At 38.7% G+C, this 18,465-nt stretch overlaps 1 protein-coding gene across 2 annotated transcripts in view; it reads right to left on the reverse strand.

Annotated features, from left to right (window-relative positions):
• SLC10A7 (solute carrier family 10 member 7) overlaps positions 1–18,465 on the reverse strand; it is a 203,733-nt gene that overhangs the window by 25,593 nt on the left and 159,675 nt on the right. For both annotated transcript variants that reach the window (XM_038399604.2, XM_038399603.2), the window contains 3 exons: positions 12,447–12,612; positions 8,668–8,719; positions 7,250–7,323 (listed from right to left, as the gene is read on the reverse strand). In XM_038399604.2, the coding sequence (XP_038255532.1) occupies positions 7,250–7,323; positions 8,668–8,719; positions 12,447–12,612 (292 nt within the window). The remainder of the gene's footprint in view (positions 1–7,249; positions 7,324–8,667; positions 8,720–12,446; positions 12,613–18,465) is intronic.

Below are 18,465 nucleotides of genomic sequence, written 5' to 3' on the forward strand. Positions count from 1 at the left end.
AGTCACTTCATCTGCAATCAATCAATAGAAGAAGTACTAATACTAAGTACTAATCAATCATTGGCAAATACACTAATAAAAGCCATGAATCAAACGTCTGCATGTGTGTGTACTCACATGTACTGTGTATAGATGGGGAGAAGGAGAGAAAGAACAAAGTGTGGGGGAATATGTGAGGATACCACATTTATCTTCACTATTTGTAAGTTTATATCCCTAATTCACTAGTTAAATGAAATAGAAATAAATATGGTTTTGTGTGCCAACATGATGTATACTCTTTAGAAATCATTGAAAGGACCATTTATATTAAGAAATATTAATCAGTTTATGATACTGAATGAAAAATATAAGGAACCTAGTCAGTGTAATTCATCCTTATGCCTGCACCTGATCTTTGAAAAAAAATAGGTGCATCAATTGTTCAGTATATAAAATAAACCCCGACTTACGGGGACAGCACTTGTCTCAGTGTAGAGTGAGCAATTTTTCATGAATCCAGCAGTGGAAATGGCAGTTGTGCATGCATTGAATGAGAATTAGTTGGTTTCTTAATATGGTGTGGGAGAAATATCTTACAAAAGTTTTCTGGTGCTTCTCCTATTACGACTTCTAAAGCTTCAAAGCTGTCCTCTCTTCCTCCTCTTCTGTTGGTTCCATTCTAAAATCCCCAGGGAATGGACAAGAAGCACCTATTGGAGCTTAACATGTCAAGATGAGAAAAACCAATTTCAAACCCCAAAATAAAGCTACTGTTGTAGGAGATCATTTATGTGTTACCAGTTGCTTAATGGCTATGTCTTGAAGGTAAATGAAAACCACCACCCAGAATGGGCTAAAAACAAGATCCTGAACTGCAGTGGTTCTCTCAGATACTGTGGATTTTGGAGACAGAAGTACTAATATTAGTGCAGTTTTTGTTGCATGCTTTACAGTAAATATTCCTGTAAAATGTGATGGAACAACAACATAGCATGGGCATCTTCTGCCTCTTATGCTCCCACTAAAGTCAAAAGCAAAACTCATTTTTTCATTTCATTTCATTGGGAGCCAGCTTGGGTTTCTGATATAAACAAACAAGGATCAGGTACACTGAATGGTCATTCAGAAACAGTTTATTGTTATACACACACACACACACACACACACACATTACCGTCATTACACAAAGTAAAACTATTTCCCCATGGTATTTCTCCCCCCCACCACACCCACCACTGTTCCTCTGATATTCTTGTTAACTGCTGGAATTAGTCTACCTTGCTTGTCACCATGAAAGGTTTTCCTCCTTTCCCCCCCTTGCTGCTGGTGATGGCTTATTGTAAGTGATCACTCTCCTTACAGTTTTCAGAGTAGCAGCCGTGTTAGTCTGTATTCGCAAAAAGAAAAGGAGTACTTGTGGCACCTTAGAGACTAACAAATTTATTTGAGCGTAAGCTTTCGTGAGCTACATCCGATGAAGTGAGCTGTAGCTCACGAAAGCTTATGCTCTAATAAATTTGTTAGTCTCTAAGGTGCCACAAGTACTCCTTTTCTTTTTGCGAATACAGACCAACACGGCTGCTACTCTGAAACCTGTCATTATGCAAGGCACTGAATTTAGCCGTATAGAGTGGAAATCTGTCAACTTCATGAAAAAACTCGCACAGATACAGACAGACATCATCTTCCTCTCCAAATGCAAACAGATGGACATCATACCGAAAGGACTGAAGGTAAAAAATCCATTACAATCTACATACCACACAGACTATGCTGACAGCTTGTGCCACACACTCTCAAAGAAACTGCGGAACCACCTGATCAACATCCTCTACAGCAAACAGGGAAAGATTAAGAATGAGCTCTCAAAACTGGATACTCTCATAAAGAACCAACCTTCCTCGTGGCTGGACTTTACAAAAACTAGGTAAGCCATTTACAACACACACTTTGCTTCTCTACAAAAGAAAAAGGACACTAAGCTATCTAAACTACTATATGCCACAAGGGGCCACAACAATGGTTCCCGTAACCCACCCAGCAATATTGTTAATCTATCCAACTATACTCTTAGCCTAGCAGAAGAATCTGTCCTATCTTGGGGCCTCTCCTTTTGCCCCTCCACCCCCACGAACATGATACAGTTCTGTGGTGACCTAGAATCCTATTTTCGACATCTCAGACTCAAGGAATATTTCCAACACACCTCTGACCAACATATTAACCCACAGAGACCTTCCTGCCAACACTATAAAAAGAAGGATTCTGGGTGGACTCCTCCTGAAGGTCGAAACAGCAGCCTGGATTTCTACATAGAGTGCTTCCGCCGACGTGCACGAGCTGAAATTGTGGAAAAGCAGCATCGCTTACCCCATAACCTCAGCCATGCAGAACACAGTGCCATCCACAGCCTCAGAAACAACTCTGACATCATAATCAAAAAGGCTGACAAAGGAGGTGCTTTCGTCATCATGAATAGGTCGGAGTATGAACAAGAGGCTACTAGGCAGCTCTCCAACACCACTTTCTACAAGCCATTACCCTCTGATCCCACTGAGAGTTACCAAAAGAAACTACAGCATTTGCTCAAGAAACTCCCTGAAAAAGCACAAGAACAAATCCGCACAGACACACCCCTAGAACCCCGACCTGGGGTATTCTATCTGCTACCCAAGATCCATAAACCTGGAAATCCTGGCCGCCCCATCATCTCAGGCATTGGCACCCTGACAGCAGGATTGTCTGGCTATGTAGACTCCCTCCTCAGGCCCTTCGTTACCAGCACTCCCAGCTATCTTCGAGACACCACTGACTTCCTGAGGAAATTACAGTCCACTGGTGATCTTCCTAAAAACACCATCCTAGCCACTATGGATGTAGAAGCCCTCTACACCAACATTCCACACAAAGATGGACTACAAGCCGTCAGGAACAGTATCCCCGATACTGTCACGGCTAACCTGGTGAACTTTGTGACTTTGTCCTCAGCCATAACTATTTCACATTTGGTGACAATGTATACCTTCAAATCAGCGGCACTGCGATGGGTACCCGCATGGCCCCACAGTATGCCAACATTTTTATGGCTGACTTAGAACAACGCTTCCTCAGCTCTCGTCCCCTAATGCCCCTACTCTACTTGCGCTACATTGATGACATCTTCATCATCTGGACTCATGGAAAAGAAGCTCTTGAGGAATTCCACCATGATTTCAACAATTTCCATCCCACCATCAACCTCAGCCTGCACCAGTCCACACAAGAGATCCACTTCCTGGACACTACGGTGCTAATAAGCGATGGTCACATAAACACCACCCTATATCGGAAACCTACTGACCGAATTCCTACCTACATGCCTCTAGCTTTCATCCAGATCATACCACTCGATCCATTATCTACAGCCAAGCTCTACGATATAACTGCATTTGCTCCAACCCCAGAGACAGAGACAAACACCTACAAGATCTCTATCATGCATTCCTACAACTACAATACCCACCTGCTGAAGTGAAGAAACAGATTGACAGAGCCAGAAGAGTACCCAGACGTCACCTACTACAGGACAGGCCCAACAAAGAAAACAACAGAACGCCACTAGCCATCACCTTCAGGATAGGTTGTAGATCCTTGATGATGCGTTGGAGAGGTTTTAGTTGGGGGCTGAAGGACGACCCATCACTCTCACAGATCTTGGGAGACAGGCCAGTCCTTGCTTACAGACAGCCCCCCAATCTGAAGCAAATACTCACACACCACACAACAGAACCACTAACCCAGGAACCTATCCTTGCAACAAAGCCCGTTGCCAACTCTGTCCACATATCTATTCAGGGGATACCATCATAGGGCCTAATCACATCAGCCACACTATCAGAGGCTCGTTCACCTGCGCATCTACCAATGTGATATATGCCATCATGTGCCAGCAATGCCCCTCTGCCATGTACATTGGCCAAACTGGACAGTCTCTACGTAAAAGAATGAATGGACACAAATCAGACGTCAAGAATTATAACATTCAAAAACCAGTTGGAGAACACTTCAATCTCTCTGGTCACTCGATTACAGACCTAAGAGTGGCTATCCTTCAACAAAAAAGCTTCAAAAACAGACTCCAATGAGAGACTGCTGAATTGGAATTAATTTGCAAACTGGATACAATTAACTTAGGCTTGAATAGAGACTGGGAATGGATGAGTCATTACACAAAGTAAAACTATTTCCCCATGGTATTTCTCCCTCCCACCCCACCCCCCACTGTTCCTCTGATATTCTTGTTAACTGCTGGAATTAGCCTACCTTGCTTGTCACCATGAAAGGTTTTCCTCCTTTCCCCCCCCTGCTGCTGGTGATAGCTTATCTTAAGTGATCACTCTCCTTACAGTGTGTGATAAGCCCATTGTTTCATGTTCTGTGTGTGTGTGTATATAAATCTCTCCTGTTTTTTCCATCAAATGCATCCGATGAAGTGAGCTGTAGTTCACGAAAGCTTATGCTCTAATAAATTTGTTAGTCTCTAAGGTGCCACAAGTACTCCTTTTCTTTTTGCGAATACAGACTAACACGGCTGCTACTCTGAAACACATTACCCCTGTAATGCTGCCAGAGACCGGGAGAGGAACTTGGGATAACTTTACAATAATTGCATAGGTTAAAGACTCCTATTTATGCCACTAGCTTTGGGGGCAATTTTCATAATACTAAAGCTTTGTTAATCCAGACCTTTCTGATAAGCTCCATTCACTTATTTCTTTACATAGCTATGCCTTTTTTTTTTTTTTGGCAATTCCCTTTGCTGAGGGATCTAGAAACCTGAGCAATAATTAACAGAAACAAAAATGCATACTCTGTCAGAGGCAATCGATAAGCAGTAATTGGCAAATGACGGACAATAGGCATGCTTACACACACACACACACACACACACACACACACACACACTGCCCTCAGACTTGCTAACCGTGGGCTCTGGTGAACTGCCAAAAGGACCACTTTCCACAAATGGGAGCGCTCCGTTCAGAATGCCTTGGTTGTGGTCTCTTGCAACAAAACTCCAGGAACCATCAACAAGAGCAACACAACTGATCTTAACAGCAGAGATGTAACAGAGAGTCAGATGCAATCTCTCAGATAGCTGGGTGCTAGGCTATTCGGAGCTTTAAACAGTAAGCTAGTGCAAACACCCAGAGCAGGAGAGTGCTCCCAGTTATCTGCCCACTGGGGAGATAAACTTCAACAAGAAATGCCAGCTGGAACTTCCGAGTGTTCTTCAATGGTAATCTCAGTGAAGCAATCTACCTCAAAGCTGACAAAGGCTAACATAACTGTGGCAAAGTTTACAGCCAAGAGGAGGGGCTGCAATATTCTGGCCAACCACCTCCACCACCTATCAACTTGCACAGCTCTTTGCCTATACTAGCTACATGTATTACTAGAGAGGAATTATGAGCCCTGGAGAGTCCTGAACTTTCAGCAAAAAGAAAAGGAGTACCTGTGGCACCTTAGAGACTAACAAATTTATTTGAGCATAAGCTTTCGTGAGCTCACGAAAGCTTATGCTCCAATAAATTTGTTAGTCTCTAAGGTGCCACAAGTACTCCTTTTCTTTTTGCGAATATAGACTAACACGGCTGCTACTCTGAAACCTGAACTTTTAGCTGGCTGCTGTTTTCCCACATCTGTTGCATGTGCACAGAGCACTACAAAGTGCAAGCAAAACCTGACTAATTTAGATGTCTCAGAGAGAGCAGTTACTTTTTATTCAGCAGCTGCTAGGAGCTAGAAACCAGGTAGCTTCAGGGAGAAAATAAAAATATAATAAACAGGGACTGAGTCACAAGCAAGTGGGGAAAAGGATGGAGAGAAGGAGCACTGACTTCAGTGTATGCCATGTGTGATTCAGGCAGGGCTATGTTGGAGGGTTTATAGCATGAAAACAACTAGTGACAGGGGAACACAGATCCCTGATTTTTTCTGGGTGAAAGCAATCCCCTGGAGGCTTCTCATGTTTAAGCACCTACTGTAGTGATTTTATTTGCACAGCAGTTATATAAGTGTGTGCAGTCTACACACAAAATCATATTCTCAAGAAAAAAAATTATAAAATAATTGCACATTCTTAGGTAGTTGAAATCAATGCCCTTTGTTCTGTCAGGTCACAGTTGTACCCTAGGTCTGCAGGTAACTTGGTCTAATCACACACGTTGTATTGTGCTATACTTATATGAAAGAGGAGTCATATGTACTACAGATTATCTGAAATTGTACTCAAAGCAATGCAAACTGATTTTATTAAAAATGAATTCAAAGTACCCAGGCAGTTTAAAAGAAATCAAAATAAATACTTTCTGTATATTAAAATGTAACTGTAGAAATGCTATTCAATGGTAAAGATGGTGGTTACCATTCCTTGCAATATATCCAACTCCATTTAATAACTAATGTTTTATCTTTGATAGTTACAGGCTTGAAAAGGTTAATACTCAATTATATATGCTGTACTTTATCAAACAAACATTTTCCAGTTTTGGAAAGAAATGAGAAAACATACAGCCACCAATAGTGGCACTGACTGATCGGCAGAAGAGAACAGGAACAGGAATGGAGCACTATCATGCCACTCTAAACATAAATATTTTAATTATATTTTGTAAGTTTCGATCAGACCAGGCTTATTATCACTAAGTAATTTTAAATGACAAATACTTCAATAATGTTTTTGACTAACGAATTGTAATAAATTATACACACAGTCCAAAGATGTTACAGACTTCAGATAAATACAATTAAGCTGCTAAAACTATACAGAAAACAGAACTGTCCTTAGTGAGCTATTTCGGAATATGCTAAGCACTGCAAATGCTAAGCCGTTTTGAGCAATATCATCTTTCTGGGGTGACTGCGTAGGAATAACTCAGAAAAATGAGTAATGAACCTCAAACTTTATCAATATTGGATAAGGGTATCGGAACATCACAAGTAGAAAATGAAGTAGCTCCCTCTAAATAAGAGCAGAATAATGGCACTGCAGTACAACTACTGAACTCCCAGTTGAGAAAACCGTGCTGTCTCCTTTTTAATAAACATTTATTTACCCTGTGCAAAAATGTTATCATTAATATACCAATATCATTAATATACTATGTTTGCATGCTTGTCACACTGAAAACTACTACTTTGATTTAACAAAAAACAACTTTTTCCATCAAAGTGAATTACTGTGATTGCACTGAAAAGCTAAACTTGATCTCTCATAATGACTTACCCAGGGTGAGGGATTTATGTGTGGAACAAAAAATGATAGCCACGGTGTCTGCTGGTGTGAAACCAGAGTTATTCCTAGAAAAAAAACATTTTAATAATCTCTCAGCAAAAATCTGCTTAAAACATCATTGATCAAATGTACAACTTTAAGTATCCATACCCATGTTCATAACACTTTGATCAGCTAGACAGAAATAATTCTACCCACAGATGCACAGCAGTGTGTGTGTGGTGGGTTTTTTTTTATTTATTTAAAAATATTTTTTCCCCTCAGTTGTGGCAAACTCTCTAATGGATAAATTCCCACAACTTAAATTCACCCAAGGTTATTTCTACATACATTCTGTATCACATTAGCAGCCAACACTCCTTTGTAAAAACTGACCAACAGACAGTAAAGAAATATAGGATACATTCTATCTATTGAGAGAGAAGCTGGGCTTAAGGTTTATAGGAAAAAATTAAGGCAGGAAGTGACCAACAGAGGCATACGATTGCCCAGTAGAGGTCATATGTTCAATCCAAATGGGAAATAGCTTTTCCTGAAACTCCAGATATGTATTTATTATACAGTTTAAGTAGCATCCTACTCAAGGTCCTGTAAAAATGGCATTGTGGGGTTCTACAACTGGGTCAGATCCTTGGTCCAGGAAAGGGCCAACATTACAAAAAAGGCACTTAAAGACGTCCTAAAGGATCATTTAAGATTCCCCTCTCACAAGGGAATACTCTGGTGGCATAAAACTAGGAGAGCTGGCTCTATGCCACGTGCATCCTCCCCCCTGGATAGGGAATGTTTTAGGCAGGGGACATAACCAGAGTATGCTGCACTCTAGCAATCCCCAATCAGCAGAATGGTGCCTTAGGGACTGCTTCAGGCAGCAGAACTTAGAGCAGGACTGTGGCTGCTCTAACTCGCATCTTGACACCTGGGCAAATCCATTGCCTTCAATAGGAGTAATTCAGGGGTTCTCAAACTGGGGTGTCAGGACCCATCAGGGGGTCATGAGGTTATTACATGGGGGAGTCGCAAGCTGTCAGTCTCCATCCCAAACCCCGCTTTGCTTCCAGCATTTATAATGGTGTTAAATATATAAACAAGTGTTTTTAATTTATAAGGGGGGGGTCACATTCAGAGGCTTGCTATGTGAAAGGGGTCACCAGTACAATAGTTTGAGAACCCTGGAGTAATTGATTGGAACTTGATTAACAATTCAGTAGAAAATGCACAAGGAGGAATAGAATCCAGCTCCTTCTCTCTTGTGTTGCCTCTGCAATGCTAATGGGGGAGATGCAGCAAAAGCATCAAGTATTAGAATGAAATCACCCCTGTTTTGGAAGCATGCCCCTAAATGTATGCATAAATAAATATACACACTCTATATTGTATGTTTGTTCAAAACATTCTAATCCACTTACCTTGTAGAAAAGAGGAAAGTTAAAAGCATGAAGCTCAGCTGAACAAAAAATACTGAAAGAGAAACAAGTTAAATTTAAGTTTACATGGTAAAAATAAATTTCATCTAAACCACTGTACTGTATGCTGTGTACATACCTTTTACACTTGCATAAAGGATGAAAAGATACACATCTGATGCTTAGGGATGGGCCAAAACACTGAAAGAAATTTGATCCAGCCAAGTGCGTGGGCATATAAAGACTTGCAGAAAGGACAATTATTTCTGAAGGAGCGATGGACATCACCATGTCTGAGGAAGCATTTCTGTAGCAAATGTGATTACTATGGTTATGGCAGCACTTGCAGAAGCACTGCCTCTGAATAAGGTACTTCCTGACATGATGTCTCATTGACAGAGAAGTTGACAGGTGAATGCCATGCATCCATTTCCAGAGTACTGCTTCACAGGAGTGATGACATAGTGCACCTTCTGATATACTTTAGGTGCCAGATACATCTCTGCTTAACAAATTGCAAAAATCACGTGTAAGTGTGAATACTGCAGACACAAACATGCCTATTCTCTGGTGTATATTGCCCTCTTGATGAAATGCTTGTACTTTCCATAATTGTTAGCAGGGGTTAGGAGACTCCTATATATATGTTTGCATTCCTATTGGAAAAAAGCCAATTCCTGAACCAAGCAGTGCACACAGCCTGAAACCCTCAGCAGTTGTTGAGCACAGCAGAACTTTACAGAAATCTGGTGCAGAACCCCCTCTCTTGCAAAGCCTGGGTATGTGATGACCATGACGCTAATGTGTCCCATAGTACAAGGTAAGATAAGGCAATAGTTTGGCCCCAATTTATAACTGGGCAATACTGTTGGTATGACACATTAAACCAAGACTGAAAGAATCTCTTAACTATCAATGAAATTTTCCATTTCTTATGAGAATTTCCTGAGATGGGCACACTAAAATTTTTGCCTCACATTTCACTTGGTATTTTACTTCATAAACTAAGGAATCAACCAATTGTTACGGAATTGGAAATCATTTTTCTTTGGCATAAATGCATTAATTTACCATGCACAGAAAATGTATCCTTTCTGTAATAGCTATATACAAATAAACACCAATGTTGCTATCAATGCTATGTTATATATACTTTACCAAGGTTAGAATATTAACATACATATTACCTTTAAACAATAATCTGAAGAATAATAAATATACTTTCCTCTTAAATCTCAGGCCAAATTTGCCACTGAAATAACATAGCACATAGCCAATGACTCCAATGAAGTAGTACAGACTTTCCTTATTTTTCAACTTTCTAAATATTTTAGAAATAAAGACATGCTTTATCTGTAGCAAATTATAGATCTATAAGTATCAAGGTGTACATTAATGTTTTTGCTAAGGAATTTTAGTTATGCACATTGGAACTGACTAAATATAGAACAGGCAAAAAAATAAATGAAGTTGGATGATTTTCACAATTACAAGAAACACAATGTTGTACAGGAAGTTTTTTATCCTGAATGTGGCAAACAGACTAATCTTTCAGAACACTACTGTAAATGACAAGAAAAGCAATGGAAGCAACTGGATTGCATGAACAGTCCCAAAAAGCATAGTTTGCTAAGCAGCTTTGCCTGTTTTTCACACCAGTTGCTATGCTGTCAGAATAACATGAGGGTCTTTTATTCAAAGTTTCTCTTTTACTTTCTTTACATTTTAACTGAGAATTTATGTTTTTTCCCCTCTATTTGCACAGATTTGTGCATGGAAGTTACAAGCAAATCATCAGGGGAGAATATTCCTCTTAGCATGCATACCCTTCATCTGAATTCTTTTTTGTTTTATATTTCCTTCTCAGCAATTTTGAAAAAGCTCACTAGAAGTACACTCTTTTTATTTGTTCTCATTTTACAATGTCAGTTCTGCAGTTTACTATCAATTACACAAGCATTTTATCATGTTGAATTGGCAACGAATATTGTAAGTAATATTTTACATGTATATAGTGTTTTTCATCTAAAAGTGCTCCACAGATTATCCACCACTGGAAAACAGCCACAGCTGGGTGAACACTGTGGGACAGGGAGTGCAAAACCCAGGCTTACAAAAGTAGTGCTATGAGCGCTATAAAATCTACACAGATTAGACAAGAATTTATCTAAAAATCCCACAGCAAACTCAGCTGTTTTTACTAAATTCAAACATTATTCAATTAAGTGATGGACTTTTTTATGAATTGAGTGTTTTAAAACAAAAAGACAAGATATCTAATTATTAATTCTCTTATAGGGGTGTTCTTTTTCTATTTACTTGGAACAAGTGAAAAATATTATTTCCTTTTTCTATGTAAGGCGACAGACTATCTGAAGAGCATATACACTTTTGCAACCAAGGATGCAAGATGGAATGTAGTAAATGGCAAAACTTCTATTGACTTCAATGGGGCCAGGATTTCAGACACTGTATCAAGGGGGGAGGGAAGAGGGATAGCTTAGAGGTTTGATCATTGGCCTGCTAAACCCAGGGTTCTGAGTTCAATCCTTGGGGGGACCATTTAGGGATCTGGGGCAAAAATTGGGGATTGGTCCTGCTTTGAGCAGGGGGTTGGACTAGATGACCTCCTGAGGTCCCTTCCAACCCTGATATTCTATGACACCTATATACTAAAAGGCGACTCAAGTGCTTTCCTGAAATTCAGTGGTTTTAGACTAAACAGGATTTGATCTATAGTGCTGGTATTGGGAGATCCAAGTTACACTCCCCTACACTAATATGGGCTGCTGTATCTGGGGGGGGGGGGAGCAGATTATGCCTACTGGAAAGGCAGGTGATACTAAGAATTCTGACAGGAGAGGGCAGCTTTTAAGCTGCATTCAGGCTCCAGAAGAGTCCTGTCAGCATAGGACTCTTGAGTCAGTGAACCCCTTTGGAGTCTGGGCCACATGCCTTTCCCAAGTAGTGCTGCCCACTTTTAGGGTTACACTAGCTGCCTAAAGCTCCCCTGGTGGAGTGGGACAGTGAGTACTTCTTGCTCTCAGGGCAAATTTCTACTCTCAGGGAACCTCTGCTCAAGAAAGACAGTACAGACCTTAGTCTGCATGAACTATTTAAAATTAATAATTAAATAATATGTGGGGAGGTGATACGGGATCCTGCTGTTTTGGTTCTTAATGATTGTGTAATGTATTTTTAACTGACGGATACCAGGACACTGTTCTCTTAAATATATTACTTTAAATCTGATGAACAAAAGAAAGAGCACCAAAAATGTTCTAACAAATTACTTCAACCACAAAAAATTTATCATGTAAAAAATCCCAATATTTTCAAGATTTATAATACAGTAAGGAAAGTAAAAACCAGCTTTTTATAAGCTATTAACATAATTTTCTGTCAAAAATAGCTCCAACTGGAATCTATACTTTCAGTGAGGAGTGCCAAATCAAAACATGAACTTCCCTTTAATAGCTACAACTTCAACAGGATGGACACTGATATTTGAAAACTTATTACTTTAGAAAGGAAATGCTACTTTGAGCAATCCCAAGTGTATATAATAGCAGGGTTTATACTTTTATTACTGCTTGCTTACTTAACATCCTAAAAGTATGAAGCCTCTAGGAATTTTTCTAATCTATCTTGCTTGCAAAAATACAAAATCTAGCCTCATGGCAGTTAAATGTATTTCCTTCTTTTTTCTTTCCAGTATACGCTGTTCATTGCACACGGGAGACTAATAAGTGATAAAAGGGATAGTTTAAGACCGAACTTACTTATGAACACTATTATAATCAAGCTAAATTTATCAAGGTCAATATTTGGATTGGAGAAAGTGTCACAGAACGTTGTATAGATGATCATCAGGAGCACACAGCTGCTGATAGCACCAAATGGAGGTTTCTTCCTCTCAAGCCAATCCTTGATGCGTCTTCGGACAATCTGTAACACAGAAATCAACAGGTTGCCTCTTTTCAAAGATGCAGGGAGCAAGTTGGGCATCACAAAATGAATCTGACAGCGGAAAGACATAAAGAAAAGAGAATAATTCGGATGACGGCCACAGTGGATTTCAAAGCTTCTCTGCCACACAACTCTTCTTCTGGGGAATTTAACATTTGTAGTGCAACTTCCACTGGGCATCCATAATGAGAGTATATTTTCAAGTACATTCAAATCCATCCTTAATCAAGCCAAATGTTCTTTGCTAGCTGTCACTGAGACATGCCCATTAAGCCTCCCCAAAGTTTATCTCCTCTGCTGATACTAATGGATGGATGTAATTATCACAGTCCCCTTTGCATCAACAGACAATTCCAAGTGCAACTTTTGGAATCTTAAAAATCTGACATCTTCAGGAATTTCATGACGGTAGATAATCGAAAGTGATCCATGGAACATTTTAATATTTAAATAGCTAGCGATGCACCAGAAGTTTTTAATTAAATTATAACTCATGCTTGAAAAGCAAAAGTACATGTGTTGTGGGAGTTTAAATAATTCAAACTCTGAATATCTAGTTTTTATAAATCTAAAGACAAATGCAAGTTGCATGCTTTTAGAATACCAGAATTAAAACATGAAAATGAACAAACCTACAGTGCTTAGTGTAACTTTTCTACTTTCAGGAAATTGAATCTGAAACTGTTTTGCAAGATTTTGTTTTAGAGACAAGTTTAAAACTGAAAATAACGAACTTTAAAATTATGTCAAATTGGACTGAGCATCATTAGAGACAACATATCTATCTGAGCACTTCCTGGTGAACTGCTTTTATTTTTTTGCGTTATTTTATATGGCCTGAAAAACTTTAAAGAATCAATCAAACGGCCATGACTTGTGTTAATTTTTCAGGAATCATACTGTATTACCTGATTTCTCATGAGATCTCCCTACAGACTGTGTTACCACATTCTTTTAGAAATAATAATGCAAGATCATGGGGCTTTGCAATGATAAGATGCTAAAAGTATCATGTTACCTCCCTATTGCAATCCCAGTAATAAACATCACCATTATTGACTTAATACAGAACATTTTAGAGGTATTCAAGATCAAAATCAATGCAGCAGTACAGGTCCTTTTCACAAGCTAGCTGCCAAGGCTGGTGGATCATTCTTTGCTCTGTCAGTCCCTATCACTGCCTTCCCAGAGTGCTTAAGATCTCTTAGTAAGGAAAGTCCTATAAAAACTCCCTATCTAGTGGCTCTGGCAAGTAAATTTGATCAATTACATGTAGGACATATGTTAAGAATTCTGAAAGTGGAGTGTAGGAATGCTGAAGCTAATAAAAGATGGACACCTCAAGATGTTTCAAAAATTTCTCTTGACATAAAAGAGAAGACTTCTGGGAAATCATACGATAAAATGCTCTTAAGACCTACTCACAACTCACAAACTTTGAATGTTATGCCTGTCAGATATAAAAGAGGGAACACAGCCTGATAAATAGCGATGTTTTGGAGGTGCTGAAGAGGATCGTAATGGTAGGATGTACAAAATTCCTGTTATCAAATCATTCTAAAGCCACTGTATAGGGATGACCATTCTTCTGAAACTGAAGGGCATGAGACAGAAAATTTGAATGAAACTATATTGTGTGTACATTGTGAAACAGTTCAAGTCGAAAGTATCCTAATCTTTCCAGTCCTCGAACCCAGTATGCAGAGGCAAGGTCTTTGGTCTCTAACATGAGCCCTTGCAAAAGAAATACACAAGTTTCCCTTCCTTTTCCCTGAGGTAAGTGTTCATTTTTTGGGGAAGAAGAAAAGCTACTGAAGACCACATACATACTATTTGAATTGGATTACTCTGACTTGGACAGTGAGAAGAGGAAATACTGAAAAAGGTAAGTTATATACTTAGCCACTAAAGGGGTGAGCAAAAACTCTGTTAGATTTTCCACAGGAGAGCATACTTCAATGACTTCCATTAGACCAAAAACTCATATTCAGTATTTTCTATTTATTCATGTTCTCCAAAGTGTCTATTTTCAGCACCAGAGTGTTTTTAAGGGCTCTGAATTAGTAAACTCAATTTCTGAAGCCTCACTTAAAGCCTAAAATCCTGCAGGATTAAAAAAATATATATTTTAAAGATTTTTACCAAAATAATAACCACCCCCAAAACAAATGAGAGCAGCAGAGCCAGCCAGGGAACCTGGCAGATTGATGGTGATAGTGCTTTACAGGCAGAAAATCTAAGATGGATTGAAAAAATGCTGTGATCAATGTGTGTTGAATTGATTAAATACAAAATTCTGAAAGTAAACTGGAACCTAGGTTAAAATACTGAGAAAGAAAATGTCTAACAATAAAGACAACATAGAGATTTCTTCAAGCCTTGGCCGGCACTAAGATCAGCAGATTCAGACACCAACATCGTTGGCCACCTGCACGTCACTGATGGTTTCAGAGGCAGGACAATAAAGTGTCTGAGCAGATACTTTAATGGACAGAACTTACAGCCTGGAATGGAGATGTGAAACAATGACATCCAAAAATAAGTGACCTAGACAAGCATATTGATGGAAAGAGGTGGAAAGGACAGAGCTTTGTAGAGGTAAATCCCACTTCTCCATATTAAAGGAAAATTCCCCAGAACTGAAAATCTTAAAGGCAGCATCTTGCTAAAGGAAAAAAGGGCAGGGATGTTTGAAAACCAAGTCCCATTGTGGAACATAAAATCCTCACTTTTCTTGCAGGCAGAGAGTTCTCACATCCCTTCCTTTTCAAAAGAAAATGATTGGCCAAGTAACTTCCCAAACCTTAAAGAAAACACACTCCACACTACCAAGTATCATAGGATCCCTAAAAAAGATGGCAGTGAGGAGATGCTGGTCTTGATCCTGCAACCCTTACTCCTGCCAGTAACACTGTGGAACCACTTATGAGAATAAGATTGGATCACGTGCCAGTAACCATATCAGATGTGAGGGGCTGTGAAGATTTAACTCCAAACCCAAAGAGCAGGGCACACACACACAGACACCCCTATCCCTAGTGGCTTTGGGGATATTAAATATGCAAACTGCCCACTTAAAAAGATTAAAAAGCACAATGTGAATGTTGATGAAGAATCTACTGAAAAATTAGAAGATAACAAAACAAGCTGTATGGCTTTAGCCCTCATACTACCTCTTGTTAGTGACTTAAGCCATTAAAAGTTCTGTGAGCTGGTGTCTTTCCCAATTTACTCTAAAACACAGCCCCACACACTAGAACTTTCTAGGGTTCAGTTTTAACAACACAGAAATTAACAATAGAAATCATTTCAATAGAAATCTTTCCTCAGGCTTGACAACTCCTAGGATTTCTCCTTCCAGACTGTTCAGCCCACACTCCAGATCCTCTCTTTAGACAGCTACCCCGCATCCCTTATACCCTAATGAGTTAAGTGGAAACCTAGTTCTGTGAGTCAGGACATATGTTCAGGTGCTGCTCCTTAATATTGGCCAGCAGGAACAGCACTCAGTGCAATTCCTCATGTACACACTGCATGCCTATTACAAATTAATACTTTGAAATGGCAGAAGAAATCCATCACATATGTGGAGTTTGCATTTTTTTTATTCTGATTAGCAGTTACTTATAGTTATACCATACCATATATTTAGTGAGATCTGTTAGTGAAATGCAGCTAGATTCCCTCCCCCTGACCCTCCCCCCCATGTGGAGGACATACAAGTTAATACATGAGTAACTGTCTTTTTCAGGAATGATTTATGTGGCCCATTACGGTTTGTTATTAATTGAAGTTAATTAGATCTAGTATTTTTTCACACTATATAGAAATGGAGCCTTCCTCGACATTTGTAATATAATAGGAAAAATTTGTAAAATAGGTGTCATTAAAAAGTACATAAATCTATAACTTTAAGATGTTTAAACCCTCATAAACTGAAAACTGGGAAAATGGCTGTATAGTCATATAACAAATGTTTTGGAAGTTACATCATCACACAAAGCAGAATGTGCCTTCTATTTATACCCACTGTTCTGGGATTGATTTAATCTTTTAAAGATAGTTTTAACCTTATATCCTCCTTTAAACCTTCTAAAATGCCTCGACTTTAACCCCTCAACTGAAAGTATGAGTCATTATTCCCTTGTGCCTTACCAAACAATATTGGTTCATTGTTAGCCCCAAATCCAGTAGCTGATTTTTCCTCTCACTCACTTTCTTTCTCTTTTAAATTTAGGATTCCTAATTCTCCATTTTGTCTTAGTAGAGCCATTATTTAATAAACGTAATAAACAAATAGCGTTATAACTTTGTATTACACTTTGTGTGTTCTTTGCCTTCAAAAGCTCTCTCTTCAAAGTGAAGCATTAAAAAAAAAATACTGTCTAACAGTCCAATAATCTCACCACACCTTCCCTTACAAGGTGATGGCAACAAGGTCGGGAAGAGAAACAAATACTGGGGACTACATGAATGAAGGAACCAAGTTCAGAGAGGGAGAAGATAATAAACTGGATTTATAAGGAGTATAGGGACCAAGAAGGGGAGCAGATGGAAATGAGAGTATATATGCTGCACAGCACACACAAAATGGGGTCTAGACCCTTTCCCCATTATTTTAGTATTTTTGTTTGCAACTTGAATCCACATAGATGGGCCCTTACTTCAGTGCAGAGTTCCATTCATTTCAATGGGACCCGGAGCAGGTCTCTTTATAGGGTCAGAATCTTTGTCTTTATAGCAGGTTTTTGTATTGATTCCTGTATATTACTATGAGGGTCACAGCCTTGCCCACCCTTAGGACTATATACCAATTCACTCATATTCTTGCAGCCTGCGGAATTTTAAAAAATGTCAGTTGAGTTATCTGATTTAATGTCCTGTCCTAAAAATGGATGAAGAGAAATACTAACTGCTTCCTTCTTTTAATTTGAGGAGAAATGTTTACCAGGCTCTGGCTTTTTTCTTTTTTTATCTCCAGCTTACTGGATAATATAAAAGTGATTTAAAGTGTGTGAATCAATTTACTTTCATGCATTAGTCTCCCTCAAACTAAACCAAGATTCTATTTTCCATCTAGATGGGCCCTATGGAACACACTTTAAAAATTACCTACTAACATTTTGAGTAATTTAAAACTGCTATTTTCATAAAATTAAAAAAACAACACATTCAACAACAACATATACAAATACTCCTATGACACTTTATGGGTAAGTATATATTTGTTCTTACTTTGTTTGCATTTCTGTGGAGAATTTGTTCTGTTACTTATTAAAGTTAAGTGTCATAAGAAAGTGAATCATGGTTGGAATCCTGTTAATCTGTCACCTTAATTTTCTGCAACTGCTTTTCAGTAGTGTTGATCTCTCAGAACATCATTCCTTATTCCTGCAACTCACCTGAAGTTTGATTATAAAAAGTAAGGCCACTTCCATGTGGATTTAAGTTACAAATATAATCTATTTGATAAAGTGTTCCTTTAGATGAAAGTTTCTCTAACCTTTGGTTTATTTTTAATTTTAAACCACTTTTAAATTCGATTACATTTAATTTAATTTACGTTTTTCATCCCATATGTTTTGTACCTCTCTTCACTAATTACAGTATACCACTTCCTTACCATAATAGATTGTTCTTTAAAAGTATTCGTAGGCAAAATTTTACTGCTAAGATTTCTATTTTCAGTTCCTTTGGCAGCTCATGTATCAATATAGCATCCTTTTAAGATTTTGTTTACAAATACATGTTCTAAATGTTGGCAAAGCTCCTGTTGAATAGTCTGAACAAGGATGCAGAAGATAGATCCAAAATCCTCCACTTGTAGAATAT

This window comes from Dermochelys coriacea, chromosome 4 (assembly GCF_009764565.3).
Source record: "Dermochelys coriacea isolate rDerCor1 chromosome 4, rDerCor1.pri.v4, whole genome shotgun sequence".
Lineage (NCBI taxonomy): Eukaryota > Metazoa > Chordata > Testudines > Dermochelyidae > Dermochelys > Dermochelys coriacea.